We start from the raw sequence: 26,551 nt of genomic DNA, 5'->3' as shown, positions 1-26,551 counted from the left end.
TAATCCCGGAACATTATATAAACATCACAGGAAATAAATAATCCCAGCGTGAATACTCGGGGACGTTTCAAAATGAAGCAGAATAAGGTGAAGTCAAATTTAACAGCAACATACGAATAATCCCAGCTGTGTGTGTGGAGGGGGGTGGGGTGTACCTGAAACTACAGCAGACATGCAGGCGCACTAAAAGCCAGCCCCTCCTGTAACACCACACCAGGGAAGGAGCTTCCTCCCACCCTTCACATGAAAACTATTTTCAAAGTGATGTATGGTCAGTCTTTGCCTGGTGATGTAGTCAACCGTGTTTCCACACTGTGAAATGAGTTTCAGTGACCCGGCCGCCCCCAGGGGCTCAGCTACGAGAGCCCGCGACCGGTTCATCTCCAGGGTGGCGTTACACAATTCCTGCCGTGTAAGATAAGGCTGTAAGGTTAATATAAATGGTGCTACTATATCACTGTCAGATTGGAGAAAAACAGGCCGTTGGCACTCTTCTGATGGCAGAGGAACAATCGATGCAAAGTGAGTAAGTGCTGGGTTATTTGACCAAACTAGGCCACCGTATGCCCCACAGGGACTACGGACTGACAGAAACAACATTTCAGTGGATAATGCTGCTGTAACTGTATAGTGGCCATAAAGTAAGTGGCTCCGCTACCTCCACCAGAGGGCGCTGTGCAGCACACCGGTTCCCCTTCACTGAAACACTGCTGAGGCTCTGACACAGAGTCAACCACCAACGTTTTTACATCTGTCTGCAGGAAATCGGACATTAAATCGAGCTCCTTACAAAGACATGAAAAAAGGAAGAAAAGCATTTATTCAGCAGCTCTCAGCTGCCAACAAACACACAGCAGGAGCAGGGTCACCATGAACATCTGAATACACAACAGTTGGGCTGGAGCATCATCAGAGCTTCACTCAGACACACGGTAAGGTAAGAAGGTTCTCCCATAAATGCACACACACACTCTTACACAACATACATACCACACACCCACAAACATAGTTTGAATTTTTGTTATTTTGTTGGCACAGACTTAAAACTCCCAGCGTGACTCAACACAGCATGAAGCCCACTTCTAAGGTACTGACAATGTAGTGCATGTTATTCAAAAGAACAAGAAGAAGATCAGAACTATGGAGACTAACACAGACTGAATGCGTTAGCAGGGTGGCCTCCTGGATTGTCGACGTGTGCCTCACAGCACCGATCCAAACCTCGCTCCTGTAGAAACGTGACGTCTGCGCTCTGAGCAGGAGGGTCACACCGACGTGGCAGAGCTCTCTCTCCATTCATTTCCCACATTCTTAAAATACAGAAACATTAAAATATCTCATCGCGTGTACGTGAAGAGAAATGAGTGGATTCTGAGTCAGCGAGGATGTAATTTACAGCCTTTTCACTGAAAATGTGTTTTAACATTGATTTATGGCAATCGTATCAGGATGGCCGCCCCGACTGCACTGCATGAACCTCCTGGGATGAAAAAACCTCACAATTCCTCGGATGAAATGGAAGAAAAATATTCAAGAAACCTGAAGGCAGTGGGAAAAACCAGACATTTAACTTCCAGCTTCAGCAGCTACTGCAAACACAAAGTGGGCGATGGAAACATGCTCCACAGAGAGGCCATCATTCCTCATTACAGCAGCAGTTTACATGGAGTCTACACTGTGACTGCAGGCCCAGATTAGAGGAGGCGAACAAACTAAGAGCACGGCTTTGTAGAGAGAAAGGAACCAAAGGAAAGGCAGTTAACCGCTGAACGTGTCGAGCAGCACAGTTAGTGTCAATGGCAGTTTGGTCGCTGGCTTCCTGTGAGCCATCAAGCACTGCAGTCACCGTCCATCCTCACAGCAGAGTCAGTCAGCTTTCATTCATTCAGATTGGCAACATAGTGGTAGAGATTGTTCTAGACACGAAACTATAACAAGCTATCAATAAAAAATAATCAGATTCATTTAAATCAAAGACGCTGAGCTCTGCTCTCCTCTGTTCTGGGGAGCTTTGTGTTTTCAGGTCCATGAGGAGCTCAAAGTAAACAGCATCTCTCCCTGAAGCTCTTCTTGTTCTTCTTATTCTTCCCTTTCCCGTTCTTGTCTTTGTTTTCAGACATTTTCTTGCCTCGCACTTCACGCATCAGGTCAAAGAACACCTGGAAAGAAATCAATCGCATATTTATAACACATACAGGACTCATGTGTGTGAAAGAGTCAAAAGGTCAGCTGTGCAAAAGCTTCAGGCACGTTCCGATTCCTCAGTGCTCTATGTGACGGCTCCCAGTAAGACCAGCAGCACGCAGGCGTTGGTACAACTCATCGGGTTGAGCGGGTCACCCGTGTGCATCAGCACGCCCTCCCCTGCTTGATCTCAAAAAGGCTAAAAATCCCCCAAAATAATTTAAAAAAGAAGTGTGGCAGGTCCACAGAGATTATACCAACTCTCAGAATTTCTTTGTTTGCTGTATGAAGTTGTGGGTCGTGGGCATTAAATCGAGCTCCTTACAAAGAAGCCAGACCTCCCTCTGCCCGCCCACCTCCTTCCTGGGTCCGGGCCTCATCCCAGTGGGTCATGCTGGAAACGGCCCCACTGGGAGGCGCACTCTAATTTCTTCACCTTCAGTGCCTAAAACTTGAGCACAGCTCTGTGCTGGTGTGTCTGAGTGATGATACCTTGTCAACGTTGGCTCTGGTTTTGGCTGACGTCTCCACGTACTGGACGCCCCACGCCTCGGCCTTCCCGCGGGCCTCGTCCACGGGCACCTGCCGACGCTCCTCCAGGTCCGACTTGTTCCCCACCAGCAGGAGCGGGATCTTGTCCTCTTCTGCCTTCACCCGCAAGATCTGCTCCCTGTGAGCACACATGATTATTTTGTCTTTCTCAGGACTTTTTCCCAAATCTAATTTAACATGATAATCAGCTGGCAGCGTCACAGAAACAAAGACTTTTACAGGTTAATTAGCAGGATCAGGGCCGGTGCTTTAATGTTTACAGTGAGTCACTGTTTCCACACTCGTGCTGCCGTCATGTACACTGCTGAAAAATACTAATCTCATTTGTACTGTAACAGTTTGGAGTATCCCATCATCTCCCCTCTCAGCGAGCCTCAGAGGCTGACGCCTTTGGCTGTGTGTTTGATTCAAAGTGCTGCTGACTAACATTTGCATTAAGCTTCAGTGTTTTGTTGCTGACGACTGTGCTTTAATCCTATCTGAACCTTCCTGCCACAACACGTCCACACTGACACGCCTCTCCACTAATACTGTGACGTGGGTGTGACTCTACACGATCTTCTTACCTGCATATTCATGTATTATCCAGGTCCTGACACTGAAAGACACTCGTGGGTGCAGATTGTTGTTGATATGCCGACTCTGGATACTCTCTACAGCAGATATGTAACGAGCGACGATGGCTGATGATCAGCGATGTCATTTTTAACCACTCGCCGACTTTCATTAATGGTACCAAACTGAACGCACGCATCCGTACCTGAACTCAGCAGTGGCAGCGAAGGACTCGGGCTCTGTGATGGAGAAGACCAACAGGAAGCCCTCCCCGCTGCGAAAGTAGTTGTCCCTGATAGCAGCATAGTCCTCCTGCCCGGCGGTGTCCAGGATGTCGATCTGAGCCTCCTCCCCGTCCAGAACCACCTTCTTCCTGTAGCTGTCTGCTTTGGTGGGCTCGTAGTCCTCCACAAACTACACATGAAGAGGCAGAGCAGTGACGCCTGATCAGCAGTGATTCAGCGGGCTTACGTGGAAATCAGACGCATGGACAAAAACGGCTGCAGACATGCTGCTGGGAGCCGGAGCTCTCCCCGACACAGTTAGGGACCAGTGACAGCAGCGCCTCTGTTAGGCAGGAGTGGCTGTTAGTCTCAGGCTACAGGAAGCAAGGGAACATTTTCACATTTATGGCAAACCACTGAAAACATCATAAATGTTGCAAATAAAATCCAGATAGTAAAATAAATGAAGAGTGAACTGGTCACGCCTACAGCTAAATCCCCCCCTCATCTGCTGTCGTGACCTTGCTACAACGGTGCCTTAGAAGTTTCCCCGGCTGTTAACTCACCTCATCGTACATGAACTGCAGGGTGAGGGCTGACTTTCCCACGCCGCCGCTGCCCACCATTATCAGCTTGTGCAGCACCAGAGAGCTCTGGTTTTTACCCTTATTGGCAGCCATCACTGGATTCTTCTTTGTGCCTCTCTTAAACACTCAAACACATGTGCACAGGTACACACACACTCACGACCTGTAGAGGACAAGAGCGGAAACATTAGTGCGTACAGTAAGTAACCTCCGTATGCCGAAAACACAAGCGTAGCGTGGACGAGAGCGAGGACAGATGGCAGTTGTTTCTTAGCAGCTTTCACTCTGTGACTCGCTGTGCCAGGACTCCAGGCTGTGCTCCAACAAATCTTAAATCTTAACCCCCATCATCTCCATTAAAGCGCCAAATTGCCTACTCGTGAATCCTAGAACTTTATAAAGTTCGCCATCAAAAGGTCATTGCAACTGATCAGAAGTAATGAAGCCATCATTCTTCAGTGCAAAGCAGCATTTACAAATGCATTAAAACAGGCCATCGTGTGCTAAACTGGTTAAAGAGCAGGGAGACGTGCCTGCCCATCTATCTGCTCTGTAATGGCTCTGCCCTCACAAGGTGAAAGCTCACAGTCAATTGCTTTTACCCGACTTCACAATCTTCTCTCTGTGTCAGATACGATAGCTGCCGTGCCCTCACCTGCCCTATGCTGTGGACTTGTTGTGGTGCTGTGGAGTGCATCAAATAAGGTTCACAACAAATCAGCAGTCTAACAATATTTACCTGCAGTGCTCAGCACGACACCAGCAGGAATCAAAAGTGCTTCTTCATTATATCTTTGAGCACAGCCGACAGCTTCAGTCATAACCAGCAATGTGTGAAAGATTGTTGATCTGATCAGTTAGGAGATAACAGTGTCCGAGGAATCTTTTCCTGGTATTAAGCGTTTCTTATCTACCACAGATCACCTTTACACAAAGCTCTAAGTGTCACAGGAACTTGTATACAAGCAGGCATAAAGTCAGACACGAGTGGAGCTGGTGGACGGGCCTTGGTGATAAAAACACTTCACTTCCTGTTGTCACAGTTAGTGTCACACATGAAAACCACGTGACAGTTCGTGCTGACATTATTCCAACACGAGGGTGGACTTTTTTCTGCAACCTCACCTGTGGTAGGGACACGCTCTGTGTTTATATGTAACTGCTGCACTTTTACATGCAAAAAGAATTACTGCTCTCTCTTACTTGGTTGCAAAAATCATAAAGCTTAAACTAAAAATTCACAGCAGTCAACAATCAGTCAAAGTCCCGTGTTTAGAAGGAAATACGTTACTGCAGACGACATCAGCTCACTGCTGTAACTGAGAGGTGATCATCATAAAGAGAAGCTCGGGCACTTTGTTACTGTTGTTTTTGCATCCATATCATAGGATGCATCTGTGACTGTATCTGTATCCTGAGCTCTTATGACCCATCGCTTCCTGCAGAGCAGTCTGCTAACACAATTCCAGCGCCTGATAAACACTGATGACTTTCAGTCCTCATTAGTTAACCCCCATCTGTGTTTAAAGCATCGTCACTCCCTGTTTGTTATCCAGGCTGCACCCTTGACGGTCATGCCGGACAGGTGAACACTCATCAGCCACTGAGGCTCAACACCTGGCCACTCCGTCATCTTATTACCTTGAGTGCACAACCATACGAGCTGAGATGAGGTCTGCACAGTACATCATAGGGACCCTAGTTCCCTCATTGGGACGATGCTGAGCTTCCTCTGAGCTGTCACACTAACAGCAGCACAGAGCTGATTCATGGCGTTATTCTAAATCTGCTCCACCCAAACAGCAAACTCTTCATTTCAGCTCACAGAGTGTGCGCTCAGTGCTCACAGACACAGGAACCTCCTGCCTCTCACACATGCAGAAGCCTTCTACAAACTCCTGGAGGGAAATCAAACAGCAACAACCTGTGTGTGTGAGAACGTCAGTTTCTTTACATCGTCAGAGCAGAACTCGTCTTGCTGTGTCGTACGATAGCTGCTGATGCAGGCGATGAGGCATCGTGGTCTTCCTATATCCTAGCAGGAAGTGAAATCTGATCTGTGCTCTTCCTGTCTTTGTTATCAGTAACAGGCCAGGATACCCACACAAACCTACACATACCTACACACCCATCAGGAGGGCAGCACTGACACGGAGGAGGGGTCACCATGTAAATTATTTACTGTGACCCACTTCTCTGTATGCGAGCGCAGACACAGACTCCACCATCATAAATAAAGCAGTCAGAGCTAATAAACTCAGGCAGTGTGAAACATGTGTATCACGTGTGCTTAGTGGAAAGTTTCCGAGGGAAGTTCACACAGCGAGGGTGGGGTCGTGTCACATTTCCACCAGCTGCGCTGGGACTTTGAATGTAGGGTCAAAATCAGGGGACAGTTGCAAAAGATATGAAAAATTCATATTTAAGCATGACCCACATCCAGGAGCTGAGTCTGTGCGGTGCTGGTCCTTCTTCAGGGCGGTGGGGTTATGGGGGGAGCCTACAAGGCCACTCTGGTTGCTAAGGCTCCTGAAATATAGATGACACCAGCGCAAGAATTCATTAAGATTCCCTTTGGAGAACGGCCCGATGTTCCCTCTGCACTCATCCTCACACTTTGGCAAAGACGTACGGAGGTTTGCAGAGACTCTCGCAGATCCTAACAAAAGATTACAGCAAACAGAAAGTGTGAAGCACCCCAAACTGAATTTATGTGCCAGCGTAAAGCCGAGACATCTGAGCCAGACTTGTAAAGAGCCCGAGGATGCTCCGTCTTTCCACATTCCTCTGATCCCAGGGGTGGGGGGATTTCCTCTCCCCGTCTGATGAAGAAAACAGTGACGTTTATTCCCTAAATAACAAACCTCCAAATTCCAAGGATTTCCAAAGGAGATCAGTTAGTTTTCTCATCTCGATACCGATCGACTGAGTCAATCACAACACTTATGTGGCCCACCGATACGTCTCGCATGCTAAACAGCTCTCTTTCACTTTAATGCTTCTGCCATGTCCTCGTGTCCTCTCAACACTTCCTTCTTTTCCAGCAGAAGTGAAGGAGCACCAGACAGCTGCCAATATAACCACAATTAGAGCTCGCTGTGATAAAACAATACGATCGAGGCAAGAGTACGAGCAGGTACTCTTACCTCTCTTACACTCTTACACAAAAAAATAAAGACCCACGGGGTTATTTATCACTGCAAATCAGCAGCATTGTAGTCTTTACCAAACATCTGGGCATCAGGAAATGATTTGGTCTACTTTCAAAGACGGCACACAGCAGCACGAGAGACATCTTCAAAAAGCGAGCTCCCCACTGTGCATACTAACGACCCTCAGCCAGGAGAGTGTACAGAGAAGCCTTTGACCAAACTGGGCAGCAGGGACCCGGATCGTCTGTAACAATCCTCCCCCTCCAGCCGCACCGAGCGGGACCTTTTCAAACAAACGTAAAAGCATACTCCCGTCTGGAAGTTGCAAAGATAGCGAAGTCTTCACTGATCCCTGCAGTGGCACAGGAATGACTTATGGGAAACACGCTTTAGCCTTTAACACAAAACAGATATCGTTTCTCCCCATGCTGCAGCTGACCCTGGTGATCTTATCCAAACACTCGAGTCTTTCCCATTCCCGGAGCATTCCACTGGACTGATTCACCACGGAGAGATGGATGAGTCCACTTCTCAGCACACATTTCATCACAAATGTATTTGTTCCTGCTGAGCAACTCCCAGCTGCCCACTACTTATCTCTCATTGCAATATAAACATATCTTTTCATTTTCCTGACAAATAACCACAACGAGCCCCGGTACATACCACCTACACCAGCGCAGCGGCCTGTAGTGCCACCCCTGGAAGAAATAAAAGCACCACCTCACATTTCCACTCCATCTGTCTTCATGGAGCCGGCAGTGACCGTAAACTTCACTGCTCTTACACTGTCTGCACCATCGGAAAAGGCGAGGTGGTCAACCTTAATCTGCCTTGTAATACTTCCACGCTGGAGCGAGACATCGTGCTGCGGCCTGCAGCTACAGCTAAAACACAGACGTGGGTTTAATGAGACAGCGAGGCGACTGAACAACTGTGTGAAATCTAATCTCCCAGGCTTTGCATCCAGCTTTCACGTAAACGCACACTCCAGTATGTTTATGGGCTCGGACAGGCCTCTGGCTGGACTTTGGTGAAACGATGGTCCTGTCTGAGCGCAGAGTGCTTTCACACTGCAGGTGTGAGTGGTGGATAGAGCTGAGTGATGAGAGGAATCTCAGACATCTACAATGAGCAAACTGTAACGCACATCACCTGCAGCTGCATACTAACACGACAACATCATGGCTGCCAGCGTCGCACCTCGAAACATCGCTCAGCTAACATCCAGGAGCATCCTGCACGAGCTGCAACAAAACCCGAGCAGAGTGAGCGACGCGTGCTCTAAAAAAGAAATGAACAACAAATATTCAGTTTAAAGATGTTGCTAGTCCCGACCGTGACAGTTAAACTTTCCCCTATTTTACTCTGTAACAAGGCGTCGATACAGAAGGCTGTTGGCCAGGACGCGGCTGTAAAGTAATAACCAATATGATGGTTTATTGCTTTGCTAACCAAATGATGTCCGTGTTTGTGCTTACCCTTCAAAAAAGTCTACCGGTTATTAAAGCAGATACAGTTACAACCTGAAGGACGTAAAACATCCTGAGGGTCTCCACAGAGGCCTGAATGAGTGAAAAAGACCCCGGCCATGAGATGTGGGTTAATTAAAACTGAAACACACTGACCCTGGCCTACCATTGTGTTCCGCAAACACTTATTTGCATAAGCAGTTCCTCTTCCTTTAAGGAAACAGGATGTAATGCTTTTCATATTTGATGTGTTACACATATCAGTTACAACTACTGTGTGTAAATATCTGGACATCAGTACATGTCGGTGTATGACAGTGGCATCTTCTACAGAAGTACACCGAGTGCTCGTCCAGGCCAAATTGCTGTCAGGATGTTAAAAAAAACCAAACTTCTAATTAAGTAAAACAGAAATATACAAAGCCCCGTCGCCCCTGCTGAGTAAGGCACAGTTTATCACTGCTACACACTTACCTACATCAGCACACAGCCTCACTTCTATTTAATGACAGACCTGAGAGGATGGCACTAATGCTAATGCACAGCAGAAAAAGACCGCAATGGGCTTTCAAGATAATTCAGTGAACTTAAGTTACATAAATAACCTGCATGACTCTCAGCAAAGACGTCTGTAAGTCAGTGGGCAGCAGCAGTCTGACAGAGCAGGTTCGTCAAGAGTAACCAAAGATAACGATCCACACTCATAACATTCACGCTCGGTTCATATCGATATGACATCGACCTGAAGTACCTCTGCAAACGGACCGTTTCAGTGTCAGCAGCTCTCAAATCAGCGAGACGTCTGTGAGTGACAGGCAGAAACAACCAATAGGACGGCTCATTCAGCAGACTACAACCTCTGCTCAGCGATCGCTTTCTGTCATCTGATCTCTGATCAGCTGTACTTAGAAACAGTGGGTAGAAAATGTGAGTTCAGCAGTGCAGAGCAGCAGCTCAGTAAGCAGCTCTGTGTCTTAGCTGTGGACCACATTACAGCCCAGATTTTACAGAAACATTTACTTACTTTACTTGTGAGTTTGTCTACATTAAAATGCAGTACACAGTTCCACACAGCCTGTACGTCCCTGCTGGTTATAAATGGGTTGTTTCATGGTTACTCCTCAGAGCTACACGTTGACCAAAGCTAACCATTCCTCTAGGTTATCCACTCAAAGCAACAGCAGGATTTCCTGTTCCTGCGGGAATGTCACCGGCTAAAGTAATTCACTGGGATTTCAGATCTCCAGGTTACAGGAAAGTGTCAGTTTGGTTATTTCTGCTTTACGTGCTATCACATAGCTCTTCTGATATTTGTAGCATTTTCTGGAACATAAAATTACTGGATTTCCAAAAAAGGAGATAAAAAAACTTTTAATAAAGTTTCGGTTAAAGTCATAGTGATGTTTTAGCAGCATGCTATCAAACTCCACTCAGCTCTGACCCAAGAAGAAGTGAGAAGCAGCGCCCGTGGGTGGATGTTAGCTCAACATGAGTACCCACTGTCCACGTAGAAAAAAGGGAACCTTGGAAGAGTCTCAAAAAGTTGATTGTGTTCATCTGGACGTAGCGTTTTGTGGGAGAAACATTTCGTCATCATCCAGGTGACTTCTTCAGTCTCAGCTGACTGCAGGTTTCAATCTTATAAACAGTACATTTGCATAATGACTGAAACCAGCCCACTGAAGGAACAATGGGCTGGGAGGTCAGTTCTTTCATCATAACCAGAAACCTTGGAAGAGGCCTGTGGGGCTGGGGGGGTAACTTACTTCATAAACACTATAAAAATGGATATGGGCCCTTTAAACACAATTTTCCCCCAAACAAATAAAAATGGCCCATCAGCTTTTAGAAACCACGGGAATTCCCACAAAACTGATGACCTGCTTTTCCTGGAAGTGCTGTTATTGTGCTTGGATCAGCGCGGTGCTCGGGAGCTGTTTACGAGGGTTTCAGAAGATCATGAGACTGTGAGCTTATTGGATGCGACTGCTGCTTTAAATGAGGTGTTAGTCACCCCAGAATGACACGAGTCTGTGTGATGAACCACACACGGTCACTTTCCCCTCACACAGACCCACAGCTGGCTCTGTCAAAGAGAAGGAAAAGTGCTGCTGCTTTGCCAGCATCGTCCCTCCACCCAGCAGCTTAACAGTACTGTATACATGTAAACACGGATCACTCACCTAGCTGCCTTCATCCTTACATTTCTGCACTTCACCGGAGGGTTATAGTCGATAAAGTGACCATTACAGGACCTCCAAAGTCAGGGGGCTAACAGAGGTGTCCCTGCATACAACAGGAGAGACCTCCATGTATGATTTTCTCCGTCACATACAGACAGAGGACAGGTGTGACAGCACCAGCATGATGTCAGTGTTAGTACACCAAACTGTCCTTTTCGCTGACATCAGCTGAATTACAGGAACATGAGCCGGACCTGGCTCACTGGGTGTGTCCGCTCATCTCCCCAGAGGTAAAAACTTTTCAGCAACTACCGCCAAACAAAGTAGAACCGCTAACTTTACCCAGTCCGTCTCTAAACGGTAACTTTACACAACAACAGAGCAAACAGGAGCGGTAAAGCCGCTGTAGTGCCACAGCACAGCCGTGGAGAGGACAGGCTGGTGCTAATGTCCGTGTTACGGAGGCTACACCGTCACTGGAAGCCAACCTAAGACCGGCCAAACAAACAGCTCGTGCCTGGCGTTAGCTTCCACAGAGACAGCTAATCAGTCACCAGTGTGTGTCCCGGTGTCCTCACAGCCGTGGGTGCTGAGAGGACAGCCTTTGGACCCGCGGGGTGCTCGCCCGTCCTTACAGCAGGTGCGGTACCGTCAACCTCCCCAAAGCCCCGGTCACAGACTCACAGTGTTCCGCTTGACCGGGTCTGCCCGGAGCCTTACCGAAGCACGATCCGCTTGTCTGCCCGAGGCTGCCGCTATCTTGCTGAGCGCGTTAACAGCAAACACAGAGGCATTGGTCTACATATACATACCGCTCCCGCAACAAAAGCCCCACCTTCCGGAAGTACATGCTACAAACGGCAGGATGTGACGTAATCAGCGCTCCGCCTGACTGCCAACGTTTACTTGGATTTCTAACCGGACAGGATTACTACTAATAATTATGAATTATTAATTAATAATTAAAAAAAATAACAAAAACAGTTCAGTGTAACAGAGTGGTGTAAAACTAGCACAGTTACTGTCTATGAATCCTCGGACTTAATACACAAAACATGTTGTGGGAACTTTTAAAGACTTCCAGGTTTCTGTGACGTGACACCGCAGGGAAAATAAACAATACTCTGAATTCACTTCAGTTTCATTTATACACCACCAAATCACAACAGCACGAGCCTTAAGGAGCTTTATATTGTAAGGTAAACCCCCTACAGGGAAACCCCCACAGCTAGCAGACGAACCCTATGGTGGTTGTGTACAGTGACAGCAGCAGCTTAAAGAATAAGATTATCAATAGTATGATCTACAATGAAAACAACAAGTACTTCATACTGACGGATGTGAGGTAGTGCAAAATTTTAAATAAACCAATGTGAAAATCATTTTTAACATGAAAAAAATAAAATAAAAATAAGACGGATTGTGGAAAAGCAAATTCTTGTGAATATTAGAGCAAAACTCAAATAAATAGCTCTATAGCTTTAACACTTTAAATATGAGAAACAGACTTCTGTGGAGTCTTGTGTCCTGACAGGTGTGTTCACCTGTTACAAAGAGGAGGTGTTTCCGAGGACGGTGGGAAGGACTTCCTGAACCGCTCTTTCTCGCAGCGTGATTGGATAATTTTCAGGGAGGAGCGGAGCAGTTGTGATTGTCCATGATGGAGAACGGTTTGTTTAGTGAACTGCTGCCCCTCACTGACTCAAACACCTCCAGATTCTGACCAATGAGGTTCCAGCTTGGTGGACTAGTTTGCTGATGCTGCTACAGACGGACAGAGGTTCTGCAGCACAAACTGAAGGACCTGAGGTTCCTCACAGAGTCCAGTCGGCTCATTCCCTTCTTATACACACTGTTGGTCCTCCAGTCTGTGATTCACAGAAACACCCACTGAGACATAATATTAAGAACAAGTGTTGTAGCTCAGACATGCCAGATCAGCAGTTCTGTAACAATAAAACCACCTGCTATCAGTGAACCCTGACCTCTGGCTAAATATTAACCAAAGTAAAGTAAGAATAAAGAGAGCGTCCCAGACATGGACTGTTTTTGCCTTTTACAGAAACTCAAAATGTGAGTTCTCCTCTCCTCTCGTAGAAGAAATATTTTATTCTGAGACACAGGAGAAGCACCGCCATGTCTTCCTACATATTGTTAGAACAGAGATGATGATTTTTTTAAAGATGCATGGCTGATGCTGTGAAGATAAAATCCAGGTGTGATGTTGAGACTCAGTCCTGTTAAAGCGGATGTTGCAGCCGACCTTAAGCTCGTCTAGTCGAACGAGCCAAAGCAGAGGCAGTGCACCTTTTATTGCAGTGTAATGGGCACTGTGCCTCTTGGAAAAGTGTGTATAGAAAATGAATGAGTGGATGGAAACTGCACGACGGGGACTTTTGCAGACCGCATTTATGGAGGTGGCAATAAAATGTCAGTGAGCTCTCTGGGCCGGTTCTCACTGAGGTTTGTAAACCAACGTCTGCTCTCACACTTTTTAATCCTTCTCTTTATTCTCTATTCATCCTAGAAAACTGATACACGAGACAGTTTTCTAAAATAAAAGCAAAGATGAGATACACACAAATTATATTATTGTTTATATTCAGAGCTCACATCCTTAAAATCTAGAGTTTGCATGGTTTCTCTGAGCTTTTTTCCCCAGTCTGGGTGATTTTCTGCCTTCGTTGTTCCACTGCAGGCCTCGCTGAGGAGTGCATGGCACCAATACTCCACATCAGCTTTGTTCCTCCTGTGGAGGTAATGATGTGATTAATTTAACACACCTCAGAGTATAAATGTTGACAATCCCACAGCTCCGTGCTATAAAAAAGTAGAGCCTTTAAACATTTATGGGCACAATTCCTCTTCTGCTATTAAGGTGTGAGGAAAATAAATTGAAGAACAGTAAACTGGGAATACAGACCTTTATACCCGCCCTGGAGAACCACCTACAAAAATATATATTTATCTGCAGCGCCGACTCAGCCGTGTAGAAGCAGCTCTTTACAATTATGCTATTAAACACGTCCCAGCTGACAGAAGACAGACAGCGAGGTCTCGCTACACTGACCCGAGGTGCACACGCTGCAGACGCCTCGCTGCCCGCGCCCGATAATGATGCTGAAAATGGTAAAAGTGGATCTATTTCAGGTAACAGTCCGCCAATACTGGACAATGGAAGGGCTGTGTCTAAGTTAAGGTGAATGAAGACCTGGAAATATAAATTCATCTTATCACAGCAACACTTTGTAAACCATGAAAGCTACACATGCACAGTCTGTTTGATCTTAATGGGATATTCATGTGTTTACAGACCCAGACTCCAGGTTTGTGCTGCCTCTGCTGTTTATTTTGATGTTAAGCCTTCACATGCATACTGAGTGTAGCTGTAACCAGCTAACATGTAGGTGAAAAACTTCACTCCAGACTTTTGATCTTTGCACTCAATCACAGAATCGCTCAAAACTGTAAAATCAAGTCTAAACTGAGGCTCATCTCCCAGTTTAGCCTCAGCGAGGGTTTGAGCCGTCACACCAAAAACCAAAGAAACCAGTTTAGACCCGAGAAACAGAAAGAAGTCTGGAAAAAGATTAAGTAGACTTAAAGCACAAGCTCTGGTCAGATGAGATGAAACTAGAGACGGTGCTTATGTCTCGACAAAAAAGGAAGGAGTCCAAAGAAAACTGTCCCCACAGTGAAACTCGGCAGTGGGAGTACTGCACATCTGGAACTGGGAATCTCGTCAAGGAGAAAGAATCATGGAGAAAACACTCGGCAGCAAAACTGTGTCTGAGTCGTGGCTTTTTCTTCCAATGTGACAAAGACCTCAAACATGTGTCACTCCTGATGTAGACAGACCTCCAGAAGACCAAAGTGAACGTTACTCGCCGGCACAAAGACACGTCTGCAGGGAGAACTGAAGACCGTCAGCTGTAGAGGAGCGCTCGTGATCGGGGACTGCTCAGTAAAAAGGCAAAAGTGCAAAGAAATGCTACAAAATACTCACAGACCTAACTGACGTAGGTTGTTTTTTTTTATTTTTTATTAACATTTGTCTTTATTGTGATATACACAGCATTAGTCCAAGGTTATTGATATTACATTTAAGAAGTCCATTTGAACAGCAGGCCTGTGTGGTGTTTTTGGTGAACAGGAAAAAATTCCCTAATGTTACAGAAGTATTACTTTTTATTTAAATGATAAATGAGACAAGTTGAATCAAGACTAACCTTGTGCCTCAGCTCAGTTTCTGTGCTCATGCATGATGCAGACCTTTAAGATTTTACTCCTGCACCTCTTCCTCACCTCCAGGGTGTGAAAAATAAAAGAGTGGACCTTGACAAACCCAGAAAGTTAAGTATTGTGCTCAAATAGATCTGGCAGTTTGATGTGAGACTGTAGCTCAGCCCAGTGAAGCTCTGACGGAGATAAAAGCTGCAGCGTTGGTGCAGATGGGACAACTCCATCTTCTTTGGCAGGTGATGATGAAACATAGTGGCTGTAACAAAACAAACCTTTTAGCTCCTAATTCGGTGCACAGTGTTGTGTGCCAGCTGCTACAGTAGATCCCTGCATGGTGTCAGAACAGGACCGGTGCCCGTCTGTCTGCTAACAGAAGCCACTGCAGGCTCTGAGACGCCTTCAGCACAGACTCATTCCTGCTGACACCTGAGCCGTCTCTCGCTGCTTCGGCCGCGGGCCGTAGGATGAAAGAATTATTCCGTATTCCCAAAGATGAATCGAGCCTGGAATTTGTCGGTGCGCTGATCCTCGAGTCCACCGGGGGAGCCAAGTACACTGGTAAAATGCTTAGCCTCGTTCAGATCTGTAGTGCGTGACTTCCAACGTTATCTGATTTAAAAACTGGCACAGCTGCACAAACGGATTTTCATTTCCTTTGCAGAAGAAAAAACTTCAGACAGAAGAAGCACATAAACATGCTGTCACTGCATGCATGCTTCAGTAAAGACTGACAGGAGCTGAAGTGTGCTTCAAACCAAAAGCACAGGCTTCAGTCTGCATGCTCATTAAATAAGTATTCTACTCACACAGTCATATTTCAGCTCCATCAGTTAATTTATTTTCTATTACATTTGATTTCATACACTCACTGTATCAGGTGTCTAATACTGGGTTGGGTTAATTCATCGTGGCTCTGCTCTGAGACTGCAGCTAACATCCTTCAGGCATGTTCAGGAAACCAGCCCGGGTGGACCACAGCAGCGACACTCGCTGTGATCTTTAACCGTTGACGTGTTGTGCATCCACAGATGCTTTATTGCATATCTTGATGCTAACCAGCGGTTACACACGTGTGTATGCAAGCAGCTGGAACAGGCGTACCTAATGAAGTGGCTGGTGAGTGTGTGTTCCATGCATACCCAAATTAAAAACAGAATCTTTTAGTCTGGGGGGTTTCAGTTGTTCCCATGCTTTATAGCTTATTGAGAAAAACATTAAACATGGCGAGCACAGTGATTAAAAACGCCGACTGCTCAGACTGTTCGTCTGTCTGTGACGTTAAATCGGTGCTTTCAGGCTTCACAGACCTGCAGAGGCAAAAATGTCATCGATGTCATCGTGAGTGTCAGAGTCTGTGCTCCGACGCGTCGCCTCTCGTGCGGTCCTGCTTCTCTGGTCGTCCCCGCCAAGTCGAGCTCGTGTCTGTCGTCCCGCCTGCTCTTTCCTTTTTACGCCGCCTCTCATCATAAACCGCCTTCTGAGAGAATGAAAACGAATTCTCCCGTGGACACTTCTCCTCCTCGAGGCGAGCGAACGTAAGGTCTTTGGCGCTGATCCTTCTGGAGATGAAGCCCAGCAAGCTTCCTTTTTGAAGGTTTGCAGCTTCCTCTGGACGCTGAAGGACGAGAAGAGAGAACATGAGCACCTCTGCAGAACGCTAAAGGAAGACTTCCTGAGAAAGTGTCGCTCTTACTTGTAGCCCGCTGCCTCCAGGTATTTCATCTGCCGGCACTTTAAATGCAGGAAGGTTAAAAGGCGTTTTTCCTTTCCCATCCTCTGGGATTTGCACCAGCGAATCATCTCGTCCACACGGATCTCCATGTGTGAGAAAGAAGCAGCTTCTCTCACCTGTTTCTGGAACTCGTGTCTCCTGTCAGCTCTGCACGTTTGTTTGGGCGTCGACTTGCCCTCGAGTAGCAAGAAGAGGAAGTAAATACGTGAACATTAGAAACAGTAAAAGTAGAAACGAGTCACGTGCTTGCTCACGTACCTCTGTGAAAGTCCTGCAGAGCTTGAAAAAAGACTTCCTGTCTGCTCCGAGGCCGACGCCTGGAGAAATATCAGGGACGTGAGTGGGGATGTTCACGATTCACTGAGGTCATGTTTTCTTTGGGAAAAACAGCACATGAATGCAGAATACCTCTTTTAACTGCAACGCCGAGGTCTTCTTTGAGCTTTCTTTTCTGCATGCAGGTCTTCTTGGCTTCAGCTGGAAGTTTCTTCGCCGGCTGCTTCTTTTCCTGCCGCGCTCTGCTGTGCGCCGCATGCTTGGTCAATAACAAAACATCAGAGGGACCGAGGAACTGAGCCAGATCAGCTGGCAGGGAGAAGTCTGTGAGGAAGGGCATGGGCTGGACCCGGGCTACGTCTCTGAGAAGCTCCAGGAGCTGCCGGTAGAGGCCGGACAGGGCGAGCAGCACGCCACGGAAAATCACCCTGAGAACGCACAAAATACAACGTGTTCACACTTTCTGCAGACATAGTGCTCTCTCTCTCTAAATGCACGTATGCTGCAGAAAACGTGCTGACCACAGGCGGCTGATCATGCTGGTTATCACCATGTTCAGGATGACAAACTCCTCCCACTTCATCTGCTGCTTTGAGAGTCTGAAACAAGCAGCTGTTAAGGGGAAACCTGTGAGGCGACACGCAGAGGGCACGAAAGTCAGACTTGGTTCAGATGAAGACATCCGCACGTCGTTCACACGGAGATCGATGCCGAGTCTGAGAACAGAACGGCCTCACAGAAGGATACGTGAAAGCTCTGCTGCAGCGACTCAGCGTGCAGCTCATCAGCCGAGCGGCCCCCAGCACTTTGAGACAGATCCACTCCAGCGTGGGCTGACTGGGAACAAAACACTGACCGTCCTTGATGCTCAGCTGCCTAAAACACACACACACACCACTGCAGACTGTGGCAGAAACTGACATCCACACAGAATTTCACCGTTTGAATCTCCGTCTTATCTTCTATAAAGACGTCCGTCTGCATGCTGAGAGGACTTCATTCATGTAGTTGCCCACCCCTGGTCTACTGTGGGAATAAAGTCGGGCTACACACATTTTCATTGTGCACTCAGTAAATAAAAGCTTGGAGGGAGCCGCTTCCCAAGGACTGGTTCATGAATGCGACCTGGTCACAGCAGTGAAGGTTCACGATGAAGACCTGCTCTGCACGTCACACACACATCACAGCGAGCCACAGACCTACCTCTGGATCCTGTTCGGACACAGATCTGACAGTTCCTGAAGAGCAGCATCGAGCTTCATGTTCTTCAGCCTGTTCACACACTGCTCCACCTTTGAAGGAAGGAACATGTAGGTTAGTCTGCTAGGTGACTAAGGCCAGAACACCGGGCTAGTGAAAACATCTGGATGATCTCCGAGACTTCTGGGAGAACATCCTGCGGCCTGACGAGACAAAAGCTGAACGTTGTGAGGTTTGAGTCCCATTGCACCTGCATTAAACATAAAGAGAACATCACAGCAGCAGTCGGACACGGCGGTGGGAGTGTGATGGTCTGAGCTGGTCTCTACCAAAAAGTCCTGAAGGAGAATGTGGGCCCGGCAGTCACGCAGCAGCACAATGACCAGAAACACAGCAGCAGGTCCACCTCTGATTGGCTCTAAAGACAAAATGAAGGTTCTGGAGCGTCCGAGTCAAAGTGTGGACTTAATCAGACTGAGGTGACCTTAAACAGGCGCTCATACTGGAAAAGCTTCCAAAGTGTCTGAATTACAACTATTCAGTGAAGCAGAGTGGGACGAAGTTCCTCCACAGAGACGTGAAACACTCACCATCAACACATCACAAAGTGTGGACTGCGGTCCTGCTGCCTGGGCACAGCCATGTATGAGTTTTAGGCAGCGGGTACCTCGTTCCCCTTAATAAATACAATCAGCATTAAAAACTGCAGTTTATTTTCACTCAGGTTATCTTTGTATTAAAACTTGTCTGAGGACATCGATCAGTGAAGGACAAACAGCAGTCTGTGGAGGCCCACTGATAAATTATGGTGGAGGTCTTTCTGATGCTGTGACTCTGGAGACATTTAGGGAGCTGTCAGGCTGTCAGCCACTTCCACAGACGTTACTGTAGTCGGGTACTTTCAGCTGCTCCCGTACTTCCCAGGGGATCGCCACAGCGGCTGGATTTCCATACATATTTCAGCATGAAGTGTGGTCAGAATACAATCAGACCTCTGCACAAGAGAAACTCCCTCTGACCTGCACTCAGACATTTACATCATCTCCTGCTGTGACAGACAGGTGTCCATCAGTGTGGACGACACAGCAACCGAACGTCCCACAGACCCAGTCTGATTACAGCTGTTTCATTGTCCCCAGAGTCACAAACACACAGCCTTTCATCCTGTTAATCATGATTTCCATGTCTGTGATGTTACATGTAACAACAGTCTGAGGCTGAACCTGGATCAGGGTGTTTCTAACCTCTGTGAACTGAGGATGCATCGATCCCACATACAGCATCGGTCTGATCCTGACCTAAATTACTTGATCAGATATCAGGAGAAATAAAAATGTAGCCCGATCCTTTAAATATTACAAAAGTGCCTCATGAAGCTTGCGACACGGCATAACCGAGGCCGTGACCTTAGCATGTCGGAGCAGTATGTGTCACGTGATAGAGCGGTCGTCGTGTGCGAGACCTGTGGGCGGCGTGGAGTTACTTCAGACTGAAAGAAGAAAAAAGGAAGATGTGGTAGCAGTGTTGGGAACTTTAACACCACAAACATGATTAAACACTCACAGAAATACCAAAGAAAGGAGTACACAGAGTTTATCCAGGCCTCCAACGCGAAGCAGAAAAGTATCAACAAACGCTTTTGGAAAACATTCAGAGTCGCGAGAAACTCCGTCCAGAAAGCAACAAAGCAAAGCTGATAACAGAGAAAACTGCTGAATTTGTCGTTCTCGATGAGCGACCATCACACGTGTTATTAATCTCTGTCTCTTTATCCTGTCTTCCTTCTCTCTCCCCAACCAATCACAGCAGATGGCCCCGCCCCTCCCTGAGCTGGAGGTTTCTTCCTGTTAAAAGGGAGTTTTTCCTTCCCACTGTTGCCAAAGTGCTTGCTCATAGGGGGTCATATGAATGTTGGGGTTTTCTCTGTATGTATTATTGTAGGATCTACCTTACAATATAAAGCGCCCTGAGGCGACTGGCGCTGTATAAATAAAGCTGAACTGAATTGAATTTCTGTTGTGGAAAATGTCAGTTTTTGGCACTTAAAGGAGCACTGTGAGCCTCCCTACGTGCTGCCAAACCAACGTTTCATTAAAGGCATAATCTATCAATCAAGCCCAATATCATCACAACATTATTTTGTGATGATATTGGGCTTCATGTGTTTTTCAGAACTTTGCATAAAACTGCGTTTTGAATATTACTTTAAATACTTAGATCTAAAGTTGTAATTTGTAATGTTTTTGAATACTGGTGATGACGTTTGTTTCAAAGCTTTAAATAAAAAGATCAGCTGAGCTGAGCAGTATTTTGGCTGCTTACAAGTATAATAGAAGAACTTTGTCGGTTTTTTGCTTTTTTTATTTTAATATGACATTTTAAAAAACGGTTTTATTGACTAAAAGTAGACCATACCGGAGTCATATCGGTATCGGCAGATATCCAAATCTATGATATCAGTATCGGACATACAAACGTGGCATCATCCATCCCTACTGTGAACGACAGGCTCCGGTGTTCTGGGAATCCATTCTACCTGCCAAACCATCCTACCTGTTGTTTCAACACGAAATTAAGTGGCGAACCGTCCTACCTTTGTGAATATTAGCTAGAAAAATACTCTGACGGGTAACATTAACTGCCAAACCATCCTACCTTTGTGAATGTCACCTACAAGCATACTTAAACTGCTAAAATTTAGTGGCAAATCGTCCTACTTTTGTTCATCTCAGCTAGAAGCATACTTTAATAGCTAAAATTCAGTGGCAAATCATTCTACCTTTGTTAATAACAGCTACACACATACTCTGACGGGTAAAATTAAGTACCGAACCATGCTACCTTTGTGAATGTTACCTACAAGCATACTTTAACGGGTAAAATGAAGTGGCAAACCATCCTGGCTGTATGCATATGAGCTACAAGCACACTCTGATGGGCAACGTTAAGTGGCAAACCGTCATACCTACTTAAATTTGTGCTGGAATTACTCTGTGACAGCAGAAATGTGCATAAACTACTTATGGTAGGACGTTTTGCCAAAGTAGGATGGTTTGTCAGAACACCGGCTCTGACTGCATGGATGAGGAACAGGTAGCTGCAGACAGCTGGTTCAGGCACAGCAGGAGGAGGAACATGTTGTCGTGTACACCTGTACGTGACTCGGAGCTCAGGTGGGCGCGCTCCGAGTTGCCCTCAGCTCGGGATGAACACACCCACGGTTGCCCTGGAGACAGCACTCACCTGCTTCAGTGCCTTGAACGTCTTGTTGCCCTGGTAGCTGTTGTTCAGGACGTACAGCAGCTCGTACAGCAGCCTGACCTCCGTCTGAAGGATCTCACTGCGGACCAGCTTCAGCACATTTTCGCTCTCCGTCAGCAGCGTTTCAACGTCTGCAGCTGCACAAACACAAACACCGTCATCATCATCGTCACCTCACAGCCACGCGGCGCCGAGTCCTGGCTCTCCCACGTGGGTCGCACGCGGCGTGTTATTTCGCACACAGCACGTCAGTGACCGCGCTGCGGCTCGTACCTGTCTGTGCGGTGAAGGGCACACGGACAGCGGACACGGCGCTGGGAAAAGGGACGTTGACTCTGTTCCAGAGCTCCACGGCCATGCTCGAGTCTGCATCAAAAACAAAATGCGACCCGGAAGTCCCAGAGCCAATGGCGTACGAGCACGCGTAAACGTCATCGTCTGTGTTAAAGGCACCGCATATTTATTTACTTTTTCTTTTTTTTCTTTTCCTTTTCCCCCATATGTGTATTTGCACAGGTATATAATGACTTTAATGTATTTCCTTTGGGGTTTTTCTCTCTTGTTTGTCTGCTTTTTTATGCTTTTCCTGATAATGAATAAAAACTGTTAAAATGGAAAAAAAGGCACCGCAGTCGCCCAGTCTGCTCTGCTAAAGTACTAAAAACACAAATGATTACTCCAAGTAATTATCACGAACTGATCAGAACAAAAGCGTAGAAATAATAAAGGCCTATAAATATTAAAATTAAGAAAACATAACGAGGATAATGACAATAAACGTTTTTTCTGCATTTTCCAAAGTGTTTTTTTTAATAGAGCAATGGATTATTAACACAGCATTTGTAAACATATACGTTATTCCTGTTTGTACACAAAAACAGAATATTTATTTCATTAAAACAAACACGGTGAGGGTCAAAACTGAAGCCCCTGAAAAAGTGACCTTTATATTGAAACACAGCACAAACCACTGCTGTGCCACAATGTGCTGTAAGGAGAACAGCACTTTATTGTGACAGTACAGGCAGGAAGCAAACACTCAACTTCAAACTGAGGGTCGTCTTCCACTTTCCACTCATAGAGGAACTTCAGCGAGGGGTTGATGTGAAAACCTCCATGTGAAAGACAGTTTTTCTCAGCTCCTCTCACAAACCGACAGCATCATCATCACGTCTGTGTTCTCCTTTGTCCTACAGGCGGCCTCTGAGGGGCTCCTCATGACCCAGGACGTTCTTATGTAATGCATTAAGGTTCCTCAATCCCAAACAAACTTCTTCTGGTGTATAACTCCTGAACTGTTTGTTGCATAATCAGTTTTCAGTGCTGCTAAAAGTAGTCTGTGCAGCAGAAAAACACCTTTAAACTGTAATGAGTTATGACTTCAGATGAATACGGAGAGGAAGGGTGAGGAAGAGTAATGTCTGCACAGACTGATTTATCAACATTCATCAGCATGTTGCACATTAAGATTCGGGTTTCAAATATCTGTCACATACTGTGCAGAAATAAAAGCTCCCCGTGTGTTCACACAGACGCCCACTGTGAAATACTGACATCGTTTATTGGCACAAAAGCAACAGATTTAACGAGAGGACATTAAGGGGCCTGTGCCGCCTGATTCCGGATCCAAGAGATGACTTTTAGGTTCACTTCCTCCATCACGGACACCTCAGAACAGCCTTTCACCTTCAGTCCATGGCTGCCTCCTCGTAGCCACAAAATCTCAACCTGAGCTTTCATTTCTTTCACCGTCGTGTCAAAGTGAACCTGAGCGAGGACACAGAGCAGAGTGAGCACTGCAGCACGTTCAAACCGCAGGCTAGAAGAGCAAAGTCACGTTACACAGATACATCAGAACTACATGCAAACTAACAGAACAGCAATAATGAGCACACAGGACAGTCTTCTAATAGTTTAATAAGGAAACATGCATTAGGTATGAATCCTTCTCATTCCTCACCCTGTCACACATGTCGTCCTCAGTGCCCGACACAAACAGCACACGCGTGTGCGCCGGCAGCGCCCTGAGATCTTCGCTCCGTTGGCGGTGTGCATGCGTCTGCCCTGGGGGGTGCAGGGGGAAAGACAAGCAGATCACACCCTCCACCGCGGCCTCGGATTCCTCGCTCAGTCGCCTAGCTAAAGCTGCAGCCGCACGACACCCCATCGACCTGCCTGTGGAAACGTCACAGTGTTCAAGGACTCCCACTCAGTTATTTCTACAGTGCTGCATGTCCTCGTCTTCACTTTAAACACAGATGGAGGTTCAGAGGTAAAGATGTGGTATCTGGTGATGTCATCAGTTAAAGGCAGACACTCATGGACAGAGGTGGTGCGGTCTTTAAGCCCAGGACATTACCGTCGGGTCTGTTTTACCACATTAACATACTTCCCACCAAAGTAAACTGTTAAAGTACAAGAATACTTTGCAAACTGAAGTACGTGAGACTTTTGGAGTGAGGCCCAGCCTCCCTGCATCACTGACAGCTGTGAGAGAAACAAAAAATTGCATCCGACTACAAAATGACCCGACAGTGTTTCTGCTCTGAGCTCTTCCTCTTTTGTTTTGAACATCTTAAGGCTTCTCCAAAAGTTGAATCTGTTCATCTGGACGTAGCGTTTTGTGGGAGAAACGTTTCGTCACTCATCCAGGTGACTTCTTCAGTCTCAGCTGACTGCAGGTTTCCAATCTTATAAACAGTACATTTGCATAATGACTGAAACCAGCCCACTGAAGGAACAATGGGCTGGGAGGTCAGTTCCTTAATCTTAATTATGCAAATTCTCATGACCATTGATCAACAACCACTGACCAAAACCCACTGATCAATGGCCATGAGTCCCATTCACAGAGAGTTGGGGAATGGCTGCAATCACAGCATTGTAAGATGGTGACAGATGTACCCTTAGGCCCCTCCTCGATTCAGAGATGGTCTTTCCCTTTTCACGTAAGAATTTGAGAATTTGCATAATTATGATTAAGGAACTGACCTCCCAGCCCATTGTTCCTTCAGTGGGCTGGTTTCAGTCATTATGCAAATGTACTGTTTATAAGATTGGAGAAACCTGCAGTCAGCTGAGACTGAAGAAGTCACTTGGATGAGTGACGAAACGTTTCTCCCACAAAACGCTACGTCCAGATGAACAGATTCAACTTTTGGAGATTTACTTTCCTGGATGATTGAGAATGCATCAAGACATCTTAAGGCTTCTTACCTCCAAAAAATACGCGTTTTACTGTGAACCTCTGCAGTAGTTTCAGGTAGTCCTACAGGTGGAAACACGTTAAACAGCACACAACGTTACATCATACTGGTGCACTACAAAAAACTTGTAATATTGCACGTAAAGCAGTGAGTGCAGTTTTCTTTGACTTTACGTACCCACACAGCAGTGTACGCCTTCAGCCTGTAAGCCAGGTTCAAACCTTTGCATGTAAAGCGCAGGCACAGGAAACCGTGTGATGCCAGCTGGTGAGCCAGAGAAACCAGCTGACTGAAGTTCATGTCTCCCCCGGCTCCGTGCGTGAGGATCACGGCGGTGTGAGCGTCTGTCACGGCGGCAGGGACGCACAGGGCAGCATCTAAAGATTTGGCCCCAAACGGCACCTTCACCGCCTCCTGAAAGCCAGCGAGCACCGATTCAGAACCTCACAGCCAACCATTCTCACTCTTCCCCTTTACAGAGCAGTGAAGATGATTACATGGTGATACTTGAAAAATCAGAAGTCTTATCTCAAGCTGACTCTGACACACTGGTCCATCATATCCAGCAGGTCAGATTACTGTAACACTCTCCAGATCATCAGCTCATTCAGACTCACAGGTACACACACACGTGACCACATTACTTTCACACTGGCTCCCTGTGACCTTTATGATCCTTCTGTTAGTTCATACAGCTCTCTGTGGTTTGGTCCCGGCACCTCTGTGACCTGCTCCGTGTCTCTGACCCAGTCACACCTGTCAGGTCATCAGCTGCTCCCAGAGTCAGAGCTCGGGGCTGGAGGTGTTTTCACTTACTGTGGTCCTGATCTTTGGAACCAGCTGCCTGCTGATCTGAGATCAGTTACAGCCACGCTCTTATTCAAAATCAGACTCGAAACCTTTGAATTCCCCGAGGCTTACACTTCCTACTGTTGTCACAGGAGTTTGCAAAGAAAAGCGTCTGGACTTCTTTAAGTCCAGACGCTTTTCTTTGCAAACTCCTGTGACTACGATGACCTGGATGACTGAGAACCTTCACAGACACTTCCTACTGTTCCTGCTGCTCTCACTGCCTACAGGCTCTCTAACCTGCGCAGGTGTTTATGTGATTGTGAAGCACACCGAGCCCACAGGTCATGGCGCGCGCTAGCCTCTCGCGCACCCGTCCTCTCTGTGCCGTTAGCGTCGGTGCTCCGGGCTCCGTTCCTGGTTCGAGTTCCGTTTCATTCTAACCTGCCTCTGGTTTCTGCCATGTTTGCTTTTTATTTTTCATATTTACCTCCTCAAACGTCTCCATCACAAGCAGCTTCTTCTCTGGAACACCGAGGACTTCAATGCCTATTAGTGACACCTAGCGGGGAGGAGTGGTCACTACAGCGTTACCAAACCTGTATTTAAAGTACTTTTTTTTTTTTTTTTTTTAAATGGTTTGAAATGTTTATGTTAAGTTTCATTAAAATTATTTGTTTCAGATTGTTCACTTTTTAATATATCTTTATCCAGTGGACGTACTGGAAACGCAGCATGTCATACTTCATAATGGTTATAACACTTCCCTTCCTTCCCAGTCATCCTGCACACTGGGACATTGCTGTATATTACTGACATCTGATCAATTGAAACATCACTCTGTACTCTCTATCATGTTTCATACTTCCAGTTTTATCCATGTCTGACCATAATGTTTGATTTTATATATCAGGATGAATATCTCATCAAAAGTAT

General features: G+C 46.4%; 3 protein-coding genes across 6 annotated transcripts; all 3 read right to left on the bottom strand.

Moving 5' to 3' along the window:
- Positions 1-797: 797 nt before the first annotated feature.
- ralba (v-ral simian leukemia viral oncogene homolog Ba (ras related)) lies at positions 798-11,755 on the bottom strand. Of its 3 annotated transcripts, none has more exons than XM_063497434.1 (5): positions 11,722-11,755; positions 4,082-4,265; positions 3,497-3,705; positions 2,677-2,854; positions 798-2,159 (listed from the first exon to the last, which is right to left on the bottom strand). In XM_063497434.1, exons 2-5 carry the CDS (start codon positions 4,193-4,195, stop codon positions 2,037-2,039), a joined length of 624 nt encoding a protein of 207 aa, XP_063353504.1. In that variant the 5' UTR covers positions 4,196-4,265; positions 11,722-11,755; the 3' UTR covers positions 798-2,036. The 3 variants fall into 3 exon arrangements, with proteins under 3 accessions (XP_063353504.1, XP_063353503.1, XP_063353502.1); XM_063497433.1 differs by having other exon boundaries at positions 11,594-11,748; XM_063497432.1 differs by having other exon boundaries at positions 11,630-11,748.
- Positions 11,756-14,970: 3,215 nt separating this feature from the next.
- On the bottom strand, positions 14,971-22,001 carry nepro (nucleolus and neural progenitor protein). The gene is made up of 9 exons (XM_063498260.1): positions 21,894-22,001; positions 21,603-21,757; positions 18,363-18,451; positions 17,907-18,035; positions 17,681-17,758; positions 17,292-17,587; positions 17,142-17,200; positions 16,845-17,059; positions 14,971-16,766 (listed from the first exon to the last, which is right to left on the bottom strand). The coding sequence occupies exons 1-9, from the start codon at positions 21,976-21,978 to the stop codon at positions 16,451-16,453; spliced, it is 1,422 nt and encodes a 473-aa protein (XP_063354330.1). The 5' UTR covers positions 21,979-22,001; the 3' UTR covers positions 14,971-16,450.
- A 459-nt stretch (positions 22,002-22,460) lies between these two features.
- On the bottom strand, positions 22,461-26,148 carry tex30 (testis expressed 30). 2 transcript variants are annotated; one of them, XM_063499019.1, is made up of 5 exons: positions 26,106-26,148; positions 25,004-25,240; positions 24,837-24,888; positions 23,581-23,795; positions 22,461-23,387 (listed from the first exon to the last, which is right to left on the bottom strand). In XM_063499019.1, exons 1-5 carry the CDS (start codon positions 26,121-26,123, stop codon positions 23,217-23,219), a joined length of 693 nt encoding a protein of 230 aa, XP_063355089.1. In that variant the 5' UTR covers positions 26,124-26,148; the 3' UTR covers positions 22,461-23,216. The 2 variants fall into 2 exon arrangements, with proteins under 2 accessions (XP_063355089.1, XP_063355091.1); XM_063499021.1 differs by lacking the exon at positions 26,106-26,148 and adding an exon at positions 25,916-26,091.
- Between the last annotated feature and the right edge of the window lie 403 nt (positions 26,149-26,551).

The sequence above is a fragment of the Pelmatolapia mariae genome, linkage group LG16_19, assembly GCF_036321145.2.
Source record: "Pelmatolapia mariae isolate MD_Pm_ZW linkage group LG16_19, Pm_UMD_F_2, whole genome shotgun sequence".
Lineage (NCBI taxonomy): Eukaryota > Metazoa > Chordata > Actinopteri > Cichliformes > Cichlidae > Pelmatolapia > Pelmatolapia mariae.
The sequence above is the reverse complement of the archived record's forward strand: the minus strand, read 5'-3'. Positions and strand labels throughout refer to the sequence as shown.

Excerpts from the sequence above, each read along its gene's own strand:
- ralba (XM_063497434.1), bottom strand. The coding sequence starts at position 4,195 with ATGGCTGCCAATAAGGGTAAAAACCAGAGCTCTCTGGTGCTGCACAAG. Across the intron at positions 2,855-3,496 it reads GCTGCCACTGCTGAGTTCAG|GGAGCAGATCTTGCGGGTGA; the intron begins GTACGGATGCGT and ends GTGTGCTCACAG. Across the intron at positions 2,160-2,676 it reads CCAGAGCCAACGTTGACAAG|GTGTTCTTTGACCTGATGCG; the intron begins GTATCATCACTC and ends ATTTCTTTCCAG.
- nepro (XM_063498260.1), bottom strand. The coding sequence starts at position 21,978 with ATGGCCGTGGAGCTCTGGAACAGAGTCAACGTCCCTTTTCCCAGCGCC. Across the intron at positions 17,759-17,906 it reads CGCTGCAGCAGAGCTTTCAC|ACTCTCAAAGCAGCAGATGA; the intron begins GTATCCTTCTGT and ends TGCTTGTTTCAG. Across the intron at positions 17,060-17,141 it reads TCTGCAGGACTTTCACAGAG|GGCAAGTCGACGCCCAAACA; the intron begins GTACGTGAGCAA and ends TTGCTACTCGAG.
- tex30 (XM_063499019.1), bottom strand. Across the intron at positions 24,889-25,003 it reads AGGCGTACACTGCTGTGTGG|GACTACCTGAAACTACTGCA; the intron begins GTACGTAAAGTC and ends TTCCACCTGTAG. Across the intron at positions 23,388-23,580 it reads AGGACGACATGTGTGACAGG|GTTCACTTTGACACGACGGT; the intron begins GTGAGGAATGAG and ends GTCCTCGCTCAG.